Below are 15,943 nucleotides of genomic sequence, written 5' to 3' on the forward strand. Positions count from 1 at the left end.
GCCATTTCTTTTTTTCATTTTAAAACACTTCAGAATTGAAGTCAATAGGAGTTTCTCTTTTTAATATATAACCCTTCAAACATTGCTTTCTCATAACATTAAACCAATAGATCTTGTTGGGTAAGCCATTTTCACGAAGCTATGTCAGTCATTTTATCAATTAATCTTTAATTAATTAATTTAACAAATTACTGAACATCTTGGAAATGCAGAGGAAATGAGTAGAAAATATAGGGATATGTAATGGAATAGGCTGAGGTCTTGTGGATGTATCCTAGGATTGAAAGGTAATCAAAGTAACTGGCAAGACTATGAAAAAAATTTTTAGTTTTAAAAAAGTAGTTAAGACATTACAGTACTTAGTAAATGATCGCAGGAATAAAGGGAAAGTGAAATCGACAGCCAAAAAATGGTCCAATGACAGACATACTAGGGTGGCTACATTTCCCTGCTACTTTAATAAATGCCATAAGTAGACTTGAGGATAGGGAAATGAATTGGGAGTAGAACTGTAAAGCTACCGAGAATATCTGGAAAATAGTTCTCTCCTCCCCCTTTTGCCCCCACTTCCTACATTCATCTATGAACACCAAAGCCTCCGACTTTCTCCTTCCACCAACATTTAACACTACTGAACTGTACACTTATAAACAGTTAAGATGGCAAATTCTGTTATATGTATTTTACCAAAACTAAATATTTTAAAAATGTATTTCTTATAAATGGTGTATACTCAATGTGTAGCTATCTTGGTTAAAGACAATAAGCTACAGTAAAGACAAAAATAATTAGGAACAAATTTAGCAAAAGGAAGTGTTAAGACTTGTACACTAAAACTACAAAACATCGTTGAAAGAAATTAAAGAAGTCCTAAATGGGAGGAGTTCCCTTGTGGTCTAGTGGTTAGGATTCAGTGCTTTCACTGCCATGGCCTGGGTTCAATCCCTGGTCAGGGAACTGAGATCCTGCAAGCCACGTGGTGTGGCCAAAACACAAAACAAAAAAGTCCTACATGAACGGAAAGACATCTCATGCTTATGGATTAAAGAACTTAATATTATTAAGATGGTAATATTCCTCAAATTTACCTACAGATTCAATACAGTACCTATCAAAATCCCTGTTGCCTTTTTCTGTAGACATGGACAACATTGTTGTTGGTGATGTAAAATGGTTCATCCACTTTGGAGAACAGTTTGGCAGTTCATCAAAATATTATGATGTTAACTGTATCTCAATAAAGGTGTTACTTTTTTAAAAAGGACAGAGAACCAGCTTAAAAGCACTCTTCTAGCCAAATTCATGGTTATTTTAGCATTAAAAAAAACCCCACAGGTTCATAGTAATACTCAAAAACAAAAATGACCTTTTGTTCATTTCTTTTTTTTTCTTTTTTTAACACAAGAATGCCAGCTATTATTAATAGAATAAATAATATAATAAGAAAATCACCATTTTATAACCCTAAAATAATAACAAGTTTGGGAAAGGATTACCAATGCATGAAGTGAAAAGGTTGTTGAATAACAAAATTGTTTGCACGGTGCCACAGTAACTACCCGCAGATTACTTACTAATTGCAAAGGAAAAAATGTACGTTTCCAATGGAGAGTCATCATTTTAAATGATACTGTGCTTGATATGATACAATAAGAAGTATACAATATCAACCATGAAGTATTCTTGCCAAAATGTTTAACTCCAATGAAATCAACCTTCTAGACTTCCAATTTAGAAATTTCAAGGGATTAAAAATACAATAACAATTTAACAAACCCAGAATGTAGGGACAACTGGCCTAAACTCTCTAGAAGTCTATTTCATGTATAGTAAAACTATAGGGGTAGGGGAAGACTGTATTAGATTAACAGAAACTAAAGAGACAAAACAATCAAATGCAATGTATCATCATCCTTAACTGGATTCTGTTTTGAGAAAAAGTTATAAAAGTCATTATGGGGAAGTCTGTGGTTGGACTAAGATACTGCATGATATTATGGAATTTACTGTTAATTTTCTTGGATTTGAGAATGATGTCTTGTATTTCTAAGAGATGCATGTGATATTTGTAGCTTCCTTTCAAATAGTTCAACAACAGCAACAATAAGAAAACAGGTATCTATCTGTCCATCCATCCATAAAGAAAGGAGGTGGGCAAGAAAGCAAATTTTGAATATGTTAATAATTACTGAATCTACACAGAAATGTAAGATATTAATTGTAATACTCAAACTTTTTCCTCTACATAGAGCAATCTTCATATGAAAAAGGAATAAAAAAGAAGGAATCGTGGTCACTATTATCAAAAATTAGAACTGAAAATAATAATTGAACATTGGGGAGAAAGAATAAAAGCTGCCAAAAGTCAAAACACAGCACAGCTTTTTATTGCCTGCTCCATCTCAACTATTGTGTTTAGATGTCTTAATATGTAACTATATGGATTTAACTATACACGCATTGATTACTTATTGTTGCATAACAAATTACCCTAAAATTTAATGACTTAAAACAATACACCTTTATTTTTTCATTTTCTGTTTGTCAGAATCCAGGTACTGCTTAACTGAGTGCTCTGCTTCAGGACCTTTCACAAGGCTGCAATTAAGGTTTAGGGCACTGCCATAGTTATCTCAAGGTTTAAGTGGTGAAGTAACTGCTTCTGCGCTTACTAAGTGGTTGTTGGTAGGATTCAGTTCCTTATGGGCTGTTGGCAGTTCCTTGCTGGCTGTTGGCAGGAGGCTAACCTCAGTTCTTTGCCAGGCAGCCCTCTTCATCAGAACTGGCACAGAAGAGCCAGAGAGAGTATACCAGCAAGACAGAAGTCACAGTCTTTACAAAACCTAACTACAAAAGTCATATCCTATCACTTTTGCCGTATTCTATTTGTTAGAATCAAGTCACCAGGTCCCACCCACATTCAGAGAGCCAGGATTACCCAGAGGTGAGAATACCAGGAGACAGGGATCACTGAGAGCCATGTCAGAGGTTGCCTACCACAGTATATATACAGATGGCCCCTGCTTTATGATGATTTGATTTAGGATTTTTAAAATTTATGATAGTATGAAAATGATATGTGTTCTGTAGAAACCATATTTCAAATTTTGAGTTTTGAGCTTTTCCTGGGCTAGCCATAAGAGGTACCATACTCTCTTGTGATGCTGGGCAGCAGCAGTGAGCTCCAGCTCCCAGTAAGCCCCAAGAAAACGAGAGTAAACAACCAATACACTTATAATCATTCTGTACCCACACCAGTTGTGTTTAACTTCCAGTATTAGACAAATTATCTGAGCTAGTCAACATTTTATTATAAAGTAGGCTTTGTGTTAGATGATTCTGCCCAACTGTAGGCTAAGTGTTTTAAGAATGTGTAAGTAGATTAGGCTAAGTTATGATGTTTGTTAGATTGGGAGTATTAAATGAATTTTCTGCTTACAATATTTTCAACCTACGATGGATTTATCAGGCTGTAACCCCATCGTAAGTTGAGGAGCATCTGTACATTTGATTCTCGTTAACTGTGGTAGTCATGTTCTATAAAATTATTGCAAACACTTTATTAGCAAATACTGAATCATTGTTTCTATGGGAAATACAGGGTCAGGTGAGCCTCTAGTCAAAACATTTTTGTCAATCCACCAATATATAACCTTCTTTTGTATGTGTTTCTGTTCAAAGTCATTTACTGTATAGCACAGGGAACTCTACTCAATGCTCTGTGGTGACCTAAATAAATGGGAAGGAAATACAAAAAAGAGGGGATATATGTATATGCATAGCTGATTCGCTTTGCTGTACAGCAGAAACTTTAATACAACACTGTAAAATATACTCAAATAAAAATTAATTTTAAAAAAGAAAAAAAGTCATTTAATATACTGTACATTATTGTGTCATTAGAATTGAACTCATGACCAACAGAACTATAACATGCCTGAAAGAAGTTTACCTAACACATGTATTTTCTCTGTAAGGCACATCAAGACTTCTTGCACTTAGGAACACTAAACAGCACTTCAGCACTACAACTGAGGGTCATTTTAAACCAAAAAAATCACCAACAAAAATGCAAAACGCATGGCACAAAATAGACTACGAAGAGGACACCTGTTTACAGTATGAGAGCTCAAGGAAGAAGGCAGCGCCTTGCCTTGATTGACCTTAGCTGCTAACACGCACATTAGACGACTCAAATTTTTTATTATTCTGCTCATGTCTGTGAATGACTGAGAAAGCACTGTGAGTATTGATTCTGGGGTTAAAAATATATTTTAGCAAGTAAGGAGTCACAAATATGGAATCCTGAAGATCAACTGTGTTTTATTCATTTTTCAAAACCTTGAGAAGTTTACACTTAGGAAAAATTAAGCAGAATATCCATTTTTTCAAAAATAATTTTTTAAATTTTATTGAAGTATAGTTGATTTACAATGTTGTGTTAATGTCTTCTGTACAGTAAAGTGACTCAGTTATATATATATTCTTTTTCATATTCTTTTCCGTTATGATTTGTCACAGAACACTGAATATAGTTCCCTATGCTATATAGTAGGACCCTGTTGTTTATCCATCCTGTATGACAGTTTGCCTCTGCTAATCCCAAACTCGCACAGGAATAACTTCTTATAGTTTTTGTTGTGGGGGGATGAAAGATGCAGGAAATACTATCTTCTATTTCTCACCTAGAAGGACATAGGAACCTGAATACATTTAATGAGAAACCCAGTAACAATCTTTCCTGCAAATAAAAAAAGATCACAGAAAACCAACTATACGCCAATAAAAATTAATTTTAAAAGAGATCACAGAATATAGGCCTCATATAATAAAGTAAAACTAGCAGAAAAGTATCCTTCATAGTAAAAAAAAAAAAAAAAAAGAATTAAATAAGGGAGGATGTTTGTAATAGGTGGCTTAGACGGTTCCCTCCTAATCATAGCCATTATTTATTGAATGCTTACTACATGCTAGGCACTTTACATGCATTATCTTGTTTAATCTATACAACAACCATATAAATTAGATACTATTATTTTGCATATGAGGTAACTGATACATAGAGAGGCTAAGTAACCTGCTCAAGGTTATGTTTAGCAAGTAAAACAGCAAGGTTTAACCCAGGCACTGAGATTGAGAGCCAATGCTCTTCATCATTATGCTATACAACCACCCAAAGAATCAAATGATTATTTTGGAAATCTAGTATTTTCCTTCCCTCAGATGATCCTTTTTATTTTTTTAGCAGATGATTAGGCTAACTTCATATTTGGCTAGAATAAAATGTACCTTTTTAAAGAGACACTTTGAGAAGTACTTAAAACAGTATTTTGAAGCCATCAGTGCATTCCCAGCCAACGATGTCTGTTCACCTACTATTAAACATTATTTATCAAAAAGACAAGAAATAACAAGTGCTGGTGAAGTGTGGAGAAAAGAAACCCCTTGCGCACTGTTTGTGGGAATGAAAATTGGTGCAGCCACTGCGGAAAACAGTATGGAGTTTCTTCAAAAAATTAAAATAGAACTAACATATGATACAACAATTCCACTTCTGGGTACTTATCTGAAGAAAATGAAAACACCAACTCAAAAAGATATATTCACCCCGTGTTAACTGCAGCATTATTTATAATAGCCATGATATGGAAACAACCTAAGTGTCTATTGATAAATGAATGGATAAAGAAAATATGGTATATGTATATAAGTACATACATATACACATGCATTCACACGCACATGTGTGTGCACACACACAATGGAATATCATTCAGCCATAAAAGGAAGGAAATCTTTCTATTTGCAACAACATGGATGAACCCTGAAGGAACTGTGCTAAGTAAAATAAATGAGACAGAGAAAGACAAATACCATATGTGGAATATTTATACAAATACTTTCATGTGGAATATTAAAAAAAAAACTTAGGTTATAGATACAGAGTGTGTGGAGATTATTATACAGATTATGTTGAACATCTGAAACCAAATATATTCATATGTCAATTACACCTCAATTTAAAAAATCAACATATTATTTTAAAGACAGCTGCTATTCAAACCACAGCTAATTTTGAGACAGGCTAGAACCTGGGACCTGGGACCTTTTACTGCAATGCCTGCACCTGGACCAGTGTCTCCTGGAGCAACAAAATACAAAGAAATGATAAGGGACTAAAAATAACTGCGTGCATTCACAGTTGGGGCAAATTATGAACAAGACACAAAAAGACAAAAAACCCAACTGCCACTTCTTGAGGAGTCAGGAGGGAAAGCAGGGTACTACACATACCCCCTGCACATAGCACCACCAAGGGGGTAGGCAAACCACCCAAGTCACCCCTCTGGCTCAAAGCCAGGACCGGCCCCTACCCTACCCCATATAAGGGACCAGCTCTCACCCCCCCCGCAACCCCAGGGAGCAGGCAAAGGAATCTGTTACTTGTTTTCACTCCCTCCTGCTGCAGCAGGAGTCCCAACAAAGCCTTGCCTGAATTTCTTGCCTGGCCTCTTATCAATTTCTATTGATTAAGGAGTCCAAGAACCCTGGTTAGTAACAGTTTCATCTTGGTTTTGAATGTATTTGAAGTGTTTTCATGTATCTATGACTTTACTTCTTATGATATGTTGGCATCTGAAACCACTAAATATTTATGGATTTAAGAATAATCAGTTTTTCCATATGAAAAGATGCAGAAAATTCTCAGTTATCAGAGAGATACTACATGGAAATGAAGCACAGTTAAGGCAGGCAGACAGACAGAGAGGAACACAAATGGAACCGGAAATCATAAAAGACAAGAAAAATTATATATACTGAAATAAAGGCATGGAAATTATTTCTTGATCAATATACACATTTGTATCTCAGGAGACATTTATTTTTAAACACCAGTCAATTCTACCATATACACTTGGGATTTGGATTTTACAGACCAAAAACTTCCACTGAGTTTATCAGTAAAGCCAGATTAGCCAACAGGTTTGGCTTTGCTCTTCAAGACAATCAAGTAATATAAAGTTTAAAAACACCAAAAGGAAGAGTGATTATTTTTTTGAGAGAATAGGAGCAAAGTAGGTAGGTATGGAATGGGATGGACTTTCAATAGGACAGAGCTAACAAAACTTCAGAATGAAAACTGTGTGACCAACAACACATAACATGTGTAAATAGAATCTTATTACTACCACATTAAAGAATTAATATTTTCTAAAGGATATACTCCTCTATTTCTCTTGTGCCACTCTTTCTCCACTAATATTTTTAATAAGTATAAAAAGGAATGACATATTTTGTTTTGCTCCTTGCTAAAATGCTTCATGAAGTATTAAGCAAAGACTTTTAAAACATTCTTATTTCCCATTTTCTGTCTACTCAATCACTTTAATGCTGTCACAGAAGCAGTAAAAACTGAAAAAAATTAGTATAAATTCACAATAGCTAAAAACCTACCTGTGGCCCTATGCAAATGTCAGCTCTCTGAATGTAGGCTTTCTTTTCTAGCTTAGTGTGAGATAAAGACATTTGCTGCCAGACTCTGAAATTAGAATTTCTAATCTTAACAGCACAGCATAAATTAGAATTTCTTATACCTAGCTTTAGATGCAGTTTGATCTTTATTTCTCATCAACTTGATCCAACCATCAACTTAATGAATAATGTACATAAAAGAAAAGAAAAGGATTCTACATTTTTATATTGACTTTCATCTAAGAACTTCCCACTAAATGAGTTAGGTTTATTTAATATTTTTTAAATGACAAATTTTTGCTGGCTTTTCTACCAACTTGATTATCTCGTTTATAGTTAGGGAGGTTAATTATACCAATTCCAGAAGTCTTAACAAGAAAATTTTCTAAAATAACTGTGAACCTTGCAATAATTATATACTTCTTTCAAACTCTTGGAATTTACAAGCACATTAAGGATGAATTAAGGGTATAAGAAAGTAAAAGAAGCGACAGCAACGCAAGATGGCAGCCACCACGGGCTCGGGAGTAAAAGTCCCTCGCAATTTCCGACTGTTGGAAGAACTCGAAGAAGGCCAGAAAGGAGTAGGAGATGGCACAGTTAGCTGGGGTCTAGAAGATGACGAAGACATGACACTTACAAGATGGACAGGGATGATAATTGGGCCTCCAAGAACAATTTATGAAAACCGAATATACAGCCTTAAAATAGAATGTGGACCTAAATACCCAGAAGCACCCCCCTTTGTAAGATTTGTAACAAAAATTAATATGAATGGAGTTAATAGTTCTAATGGAGTGGTGGACCCAAGAGCCATATCAGTGCTAGCAAAATGGCAGAACTCATATAGCATCAAAGTTGTCCTGCAAGAGCTCCGGCGCCTAATGATGTCTAAAGAAAATGTGAAACTCCCTCAGCCTCCTGAAGGACAGTGTTACAGCAATTAATCAAAAAGAAAAACCACAGGCCCTCCCCTACCCCCATTCGATTTAAGCAGTCTTCATTTTCCACAGTAGTAAGTTTTCTAGATACGTCTTGTAGACCTCAAAGTACTGGAAAGGAAGCTCCCATTCAAAGGCAGTTTATCTTAAGATACTGTAAATGATACTAATTTTTTGTCCATTTGAAATATATAAGTTGTGCTATAACAAATCATCCTGTCAAGTGTAACCACTGTCCACATAGTTGAACTTCTGGGATCAAGAAAGTATATTTAAATTGATTCCCATCATAACCGGTGGGGCACATCTAACTCAACTGTGAAAAGACACACCACGCAATCACCTTGCTGCTGATTTACATGGCCTGGGGTCTCTGCCTTCTCCCCTTCCCCTCCCCCTGCCTCCTCCCTCCCTGCAACAGCCCTCCAGCTTGGGGTGGCTTCTTAGAGTTAGATGTAAGGGTTTCAGGTCACAGCCTGTGGGACTCCTGCTGGGTGTGGGGGATGCTTTGTCTGCACCCCTGGTTTCTTTCTTTAAGTCTTAAATGCTGCCCCCCTTCCAAGCCACCATCCTCTTCCCACTCTCCACTACCACCCTTGGCCGAAGCATAGATTGTAACCCCCTCGGCTCCCCTCTGAAATTGGCCTTTGGTGAGGAATTCAGGGCTTTCCCCATATCTTCTCCCTCCACCTTAATCGAGGGGTGCTGCTTTGTCCTTCCTCCTCCTCAAGTCCCTTTTTGCACCATCACCACCCAACACTTTCCATGACACTTCCTTGCTTTGGCCAGAAGCCATCAGGTAAGGTTGGAAAGCATATCTGACCTCCCTCATTTAGTTTTGGAACCACACTTACTTACTCTCCACCAGCCTGGGAAATGAATATTGGGTTCTCAGCCCTGCCACCCTCTGCTGTCATCTCAGCTGATACGTTTACTTAGCTCAGGTTTTGATAAGGTGAACAGAACAGTCACCAGGGTCACAGACCTGCCAGCTCTCAAAGTCCTTGGTGGTTAAACTTGGAGAAAGGCCACAGAAGACACTTGTAAGCACACACGATCCCTCTGAATGAATTTTCTTTTCCTGTAATTGCTTTAGCTTTTAAAAATTGAAGAAGTTTTAAACAGGGCTCTCATTTGGTCATCCTTGCAATCCATTTGGGTCTAGTTTGGAATCTGACAACTGGAACAAAAAGAACCATGAACTCGGTGCACACTTTGGTTTCGGTGCTGCTGCTTCTCTCGGTCCTCAGCAGGGATAAGAAAGAACTCGGTGTGCACGGCAGATCCCCGGAATTCCTGGCCAATGGCTGCATTTTTCCACTTTTCTGTTCAGGACCACTAAATGCTGAGATGTTGGACGCATACCGAAATAAAAGCAATTCATTGTGTTCTAAGGTTTTTTTTTTGTTTTTTTTTTTAACTTAGTGTTTGTGTAAAGCCACCTTTTGAAGCAGCAGCTATCAAGTCTGAAAAGCAATTGATGTTTCCATTCATCTTTTTCTGGGGAAAACCTTAGTTCTAAGGATTTAACATCCTGTAAGTAAAGTTTAACATAACAGTATTCCATAGCTAGACTTTTTATTGTCAGACCATTGCCTGATTTTAATATAATAAAAAGTGTGCGTTACAAAAAAAAAAAAAAAAAAAAAAAAAAAAGAAAGTAAAAGAATATACTGTAGGTATAAATTCACTTACTTAAAGAATGGCTTTCTTTTATTTTTTTAATTTAATTTTTTTATTATTTGGCTGCGTTGAGTCTTAGTTGTGGCATGTGGGATCTTCACTGAGGCATGTGGGATCTTTCCTTGCAGTGCACGGGCTCTTCGTTGCGGTGCGCGGGCTTCTCTAATTGCGGTGTGCGGGCTTCTCTCTAGATGTGGTGCACAGGCTCCAGAGAGCAAAGGCTTAGTTGCCCTGCAGCACATGGGATCTTAGTTCCCTGACCAGGGATCAAACCCGCATGCCCTGCATTGGAAGGTGGATTCTTAACCATTGGACCCCCAGGGAAGTCCCAAGAATGGCTTTCTTTTTAAACAGATTAAGTGCCACAAAGTCTCTCATGGTTGGAAGAGACTCAGAATAATATAGTTCACTTTCCTAAAGTGTCAGACTTCTGGTTTTAGGAGTACATTGACATGTTATTACTGAAAGTTAGTTTTCTTTCTTTTGTCTAATTACTAAAGAAGAAAATCTCAACTTGGTGACAATGTAATTCTATTTCCTAACAAACATTTGCTAGTCTCCTCTTTTAACACAGAGAAAGCAAGCTTCAAGTTTCAAACAATTTGATAAGCAACAATATCTAGCTAATTAATAATATGATTTTACTTTCACCTTATTTACAATTAAATAAATAATTTTTAAAGTTACCTTCTACTAACAACACTGGCTTTCCATTTATAATAGTGATGGGAAATTACCCTTTAAAATACATATAAGTTGTGTTTTTTTTAAATGAGGTTATATGAAGAAAAATAGAAGTGGTCCTTGAATTTTAGGAAATGTGATAAACATTTTCAAAAAAATCTTTTCAATCTCTCTCCCAAATGAATGAACAAACAAATATTAACAGATCCCCTGTTTGAGTGTAGAGTAATGGTTAATGACAATTGAATATACAGAGTAATGGTTAAAACTAATAGAAAGTAATGTTTGGTAACACATACTCTGGAGCCAAAACACCTAGGTTTGAATTTTGGCTCTACCATTCATTGGCTGTGTGACTTGGTACACTGCATATCTGTGTCTCAGTGTTCTCCATGGAAAATAAGAATATAACAGTAACCATTTCATATGTTTCTGTAAGGGTTAAATGTAAAGGTTTAGTGCGTATAGAGGCCTTAGTGAGTACTCAAAAATGTTATTTAGCTAGTTTCAATTTGTCTATATACTAAATGCCTGAATGCCCTTTATATGTTTACTGAAAAGAGACTGCTCTAACAACTCTATAATCCTGATAAAGTGAATTGAAATTTCTCTACAAGATTTATCCCATCTGGAAAAACATTCTCTAAGAATCTTAAGTTTACTGCCAAGTATTTTAAGAAGCAACACTCATTAAATAAATATCTAACACTAATGTCTTAAGGCCAGAGGAAAACAAGATTAAGAACAGCATATGCTGAAGGGGGATGGAAGGGAAGTGCCTAAAAATGTTAACATATCATACTGAGCACAACAGAGGGAGGGTTTCCTAACAGAAAGGAAAGGGCCTCAGAAAATAAGATCTCAAGGGAAGAAAAGTATCTAATCTTCCTTAATTCCATAACTGTGTCTAGAGCCAGGTCTACGTATAATTAAGTACTAAACAGGTACAGAACTACTGGCTAGTATTTATTAAGGTTCTCATATTTTCTCATTTTTAAAGTTCAAACAGTCAAATATGGTACCTATCCCCTTAAAAAGAGATAAACAACTGAAACAGACTCACTAGTAGAACAGAAAAATCTTTGAAAAAGTAATGATTGTGGTACAAAGACCTAGAATATGAGTTATTAATCCATAAATCTCCTCACCACTAGCCAGTTTTGTTTTGGAGAATTATCTCATAATGTGTTTCTGTTTGAACACATGCTATAAGCCTCTGTTGCCAACAACCTCAGATCAGGGATTACAGCAAAATAATTGACACACATTTCTAAATATCAGAACCTCTTTTGCCTTTCTTTTTCTTTCTTTTTTAATGGTAATAATTCTTCTTAATGGAGAAACACAACATGTAAACTATACTTCAGATGACTGGAGGAAAAAGGTTTTGAGAACAGAGAGCTAGTGTCCTAACTAGCCAGAAATCATTGGTGATCTACAGTCCAAATAGAACCTTAATTTTTATGGCACATAACAATGCTCACATAACTTTTTCCAACATTAATAATTAACTGCTGGTGTTTAATTATTTTAAAGCAGACATTTCACTTATGTCTCAATAAAGGCATCAGTGGACTTCCCATTCTGCTAAAATTTTCAGGAACCAGTCACACTTGAATTATAGTTTATCTTCCTTTAACTTTTTGCCTATAATTATATTGGTAGACAATAAATGCCTTATGTTAATATTTTGGGCCCCCAACAAAAAGTTTTTTAACTTTTAAATTTGAGATTATTTCAAACTTATAAAAACTCCCATATGTATGTTACCCAGATTCACCTGAGTGAACAGGTGGCAGAGGTTTCATTTATTTGTGCCCTATCTTGTTGCCTCTAAAAAACTATGTAGGGCAGTTTTATAAGACTACACAAAATCTGTAATTAAAAAAAATTTAAGGACTACAGGTAAGTAGAGTACCTTCCTCCAATCCTATAACTATCAAAGTAATCCTTGAATTATTATAATGTGACACTCTGTGGCTCGGCAGAAATTACAGATAGTCACTTACGGTCCTGTGGTTAGTCCATCACCTTTTCCCCTAACAACTCCCCCCACATTATTCTTAAAGATCCACTACTATCATATGCTTTAGCTTCTATCACTCAGTACCTCACTGTCTTCAGCTTCAACGAAGATTGGGGAAAAAAAACAAGCTTCTTTTGAAAGAGAGCTATACCTTGTTATTCTCAATCATCCATACATTCCTTTACTGCTGCTGGATCTAACCCTACTCAATGTACAAGGGATAGCAAGTAAGAAGGCAAGTAAATGTGGTTGTGGATGTTGTACAGAAGCATACTTGACGAGAAAGATATAATTACAGTAACAGTAACGAATGGTTTGATGTCAAGAAGCAAACTGTTCAGTTGAAAACAATCTAGAAAGAAATGAGTAGGATTCAGAGAACATTAAGTACCCCTCTGTTGTTCCCTGGAGCTTAACCTCACCATGTGGTCTTTTAAACAGCCATAATCTATTGATACTTGTGCATTGTTTTCTTTCCCAGTATTAAAATACACTACAATTGTACTTTGAGAGTAATCTCTGAAAATGAGATCGTATAACAGAATCTTAGGAAAAGTTTTTTATATTCTTCTATTACCTTAAAAATTAAAGGCTGATGTTTCATTTTTTGGAAAGGGAAAGGAGAGGGGAATGATCGTGGCTTTTTTGTACTTATACCATGGTGAATCTCAAACAGGAGAGTTAATTTGTTTTGTCTGCATTTGCTATCCCACTTAACTATTTCACTACATTTGTCCTTTTAACTGAAAGTAGCAACCAGCTTTCAATAAACACCAGTCCAGGGACTTCCCTGGTGGCGCAGTGGTTAAGAGTCTGCCTGCCAATGCAGGGCACGTGGGTTCGAGTCCTGGTCCAGAAAGATCCCACATGCCGCACAGCAACTAAGCCCATGCGCCACAACTACTAAGCCTGCGCTCTAGAGCCCGCAAGCCACAACTACTGAGCCCACATGCCACAACGACTGAAGCCCGCGTGCACCTAGAGCCCGTGCTCCGGCAACAAGAGAAGCCACTGCAATGAGAAGCCCACTCACTGTAACGAAGAGTAGCCCCTGCTCACTGCAGCTAGAGAAAGAAGGCCCGCGCACAGCAACAAAGACCCAATGCAGCCATAAATAAATACATTTAAAAATAAACACCTGTCCATTAGTTAGTGAATCCATTAAATTCATTTTTTTGCCAGATTAAAAAAAGGCAAATCCTATTCCTTCCAAGGATTTAACAATATTTCAAAATTTACACATTAGCACATATTCGTTTATTAAATTATTCATTCAACAAACACTTACTGTACTCCCACTATGTACCTGATACTGCACCAGTCACTGTGGAGACAAAGGGGCATTAAAACAAAGTCCCTATCACCAAAGACTTTAGAATCTAGAAGAGACAGAGCGACAACTGCAAAATACATAAAAATTTAGGTATGATGCCTGCAACTTATTTGCAAAAGGTTAAAAAAAATAGTGATCTACATATATAGAGAGAGGGAGAATGATAAGGCAAATACAGCAAAATGTTGACAATTAGTGAATCTGAGTAAGGGTACATGGCAGTTTTTAAAAGTTTGAAATAATTTCAAAAGTTGAAAAGAATTTTTTTGGTTGGGGGCCCAAAATATTAACACTTGACTTTTATTGTGTACCAATACAATAGGAAAAAAGTTAAAGGAAGATAAGCTATAAGTCAAATCTGCTAGAGAAAGACAACCACTTCAATCCACTCCTCCTGAGTAGTATGGTTACTCATTAAAACACAGGGTTTATTTTTGACTGAACTACCTACACATTAAGGAGACATCTTTAAGGAGTTTATAGATGTGAGAGCACTTCGAAAGTATAAAATACTATGCAAATAGAAGGCTTTAATGCCATCACGAAAACATCATGTGAGGGATGGAGATACTGTTTCTGTGAACACCGTTCTCAGAAGAATGAGTAATAAGCATTTTAATACCTTTATTAAGGTATAATTTACACACTATAAAATGAGCACTGAACTTTTATTGAAAGATATTAAGGGTATTTCCTTAGGAAGAGCCAAGGTTCAAAGATTTTTAAAAATCATTTTTCTCAAAACTAGTCAGCTTCATTATTGAGAAATAATATTACAAATGGACAATGAATATAAAAATATTCAAAAAACAAAAAACAAGTGAACCTCATTAGTAAAAACAATGTAAATCCATTTTCAAAATGACCTTAGCAAAGTTTTATTTTAATACTAGTGCTCATTAACATATGATGAGATATGCACTTTAGTATATCACTGATGGGAATGTGAACTGTTTCAACCATTGGAAAAGCAATTTGACAATGTATGAGGAACTTTAATACTGTTACTAGTGGATATAGAAATTACAATTCTGGGAATTATAATTTAATATAATGCTATATATACTAAGATGTGCATTGTAGCAAAAAACTAGAAACAGCCTAAATGTCCAAAACCAGAGGAATGGATAAGAAAAATATCTAGTTGGTAAAATATTATACAACCATTAAAACTGATGATTATGAAACATGTAATACCTGGAAGATATTATATTATGTTTAAAAAGCAGGGTCTAAAATTTATATCACTAATACAACTATACAAAAATTAAAGAGAAAAGACTAGAAAGAAATATTCAAAATATTAACAATGGTTGTATATGGGTGTAGGGATTTTTAAAGATTATTATTCTCCTCTCCATTTATCTCATTTTTCTATTTTTCTGAATAAATAGGCATGTATTCCTTTAATACTTCCTTAAATAAGTAATATACAAATATATTCTTATGTTAAAGATTCAAACAATACAAAAGTATAATAATAATAGGCAACCTCCCATAAAGAGCCACCCTGAACTATCCCTCCTTCTCTACCTTTGATGAGTTTGCACCATATTTCTAGTAATTTTTAAATACATGTCTTTATTTGGCCAATGTCTATGTTAAATAGTCAATAAATGGCATTTTTATAATGAAAAATTACAGAAAAAAAATCATTACCACCAAACTTTCTACTGATGTAATATTCAATATACATCAAGGAACAAAAAGTTCTGCTTCTTAATTTTATATTTTAATTAATTCCTTTAAACTTCAACACTTAAAACTATTTTTATTTTGGTCAAGCACCTAAGCATTTACAGA

At 35.5% G+C, this 15,943-nt stretch overlaps 2 protein-coding genes across 3 annotated transcripts in view; one reads left to right on the forward strand and one right to left on the reverse strand.

Annotated features, from left to right (window-relative positions):
* Positions 1-15,943, reverse strand: part of BMPR2 (bone morphogenetic protein receptor type 2) — a 187,384-nt gene that overhangs the window by 76,986 nt on the left and 94,455 nt on the right. The gene's annotated exons all lie outside the window — the stretch shown is intronic.
* On the forward strand, positions 7,977-9,803 carry LOC114896659 (ubiquitin-conjugating enzyme E2 variant 1). The gene has a single exon (XM_029224753.1). The coding sequence runs from the start codon at positions 7,977-7,979 to the stop codon at positions 8,418-8,420; it is 444 nt and encodes a 147-aa protein (XP_029080586.1). The 3' UTR covers positions 8,421-9,803.

This window comes from Monodon monoceros, unplaced genomic scaffold (assembly GCF_005190385.1).
Source record: "Monodon monoceros isolate NGI ecotype Baffin Bay Population unplaced genomic scaffold, NGI_Narwhal_1 Super_Scaffold_16, whole genome shotgun sequence".
Taxonomy (NCBI): Eukaryota; Metazoa; Chordata; class Mammalia; order Artiodactyla; family Monodontidae; genus Monodon; species Monodon monoceros.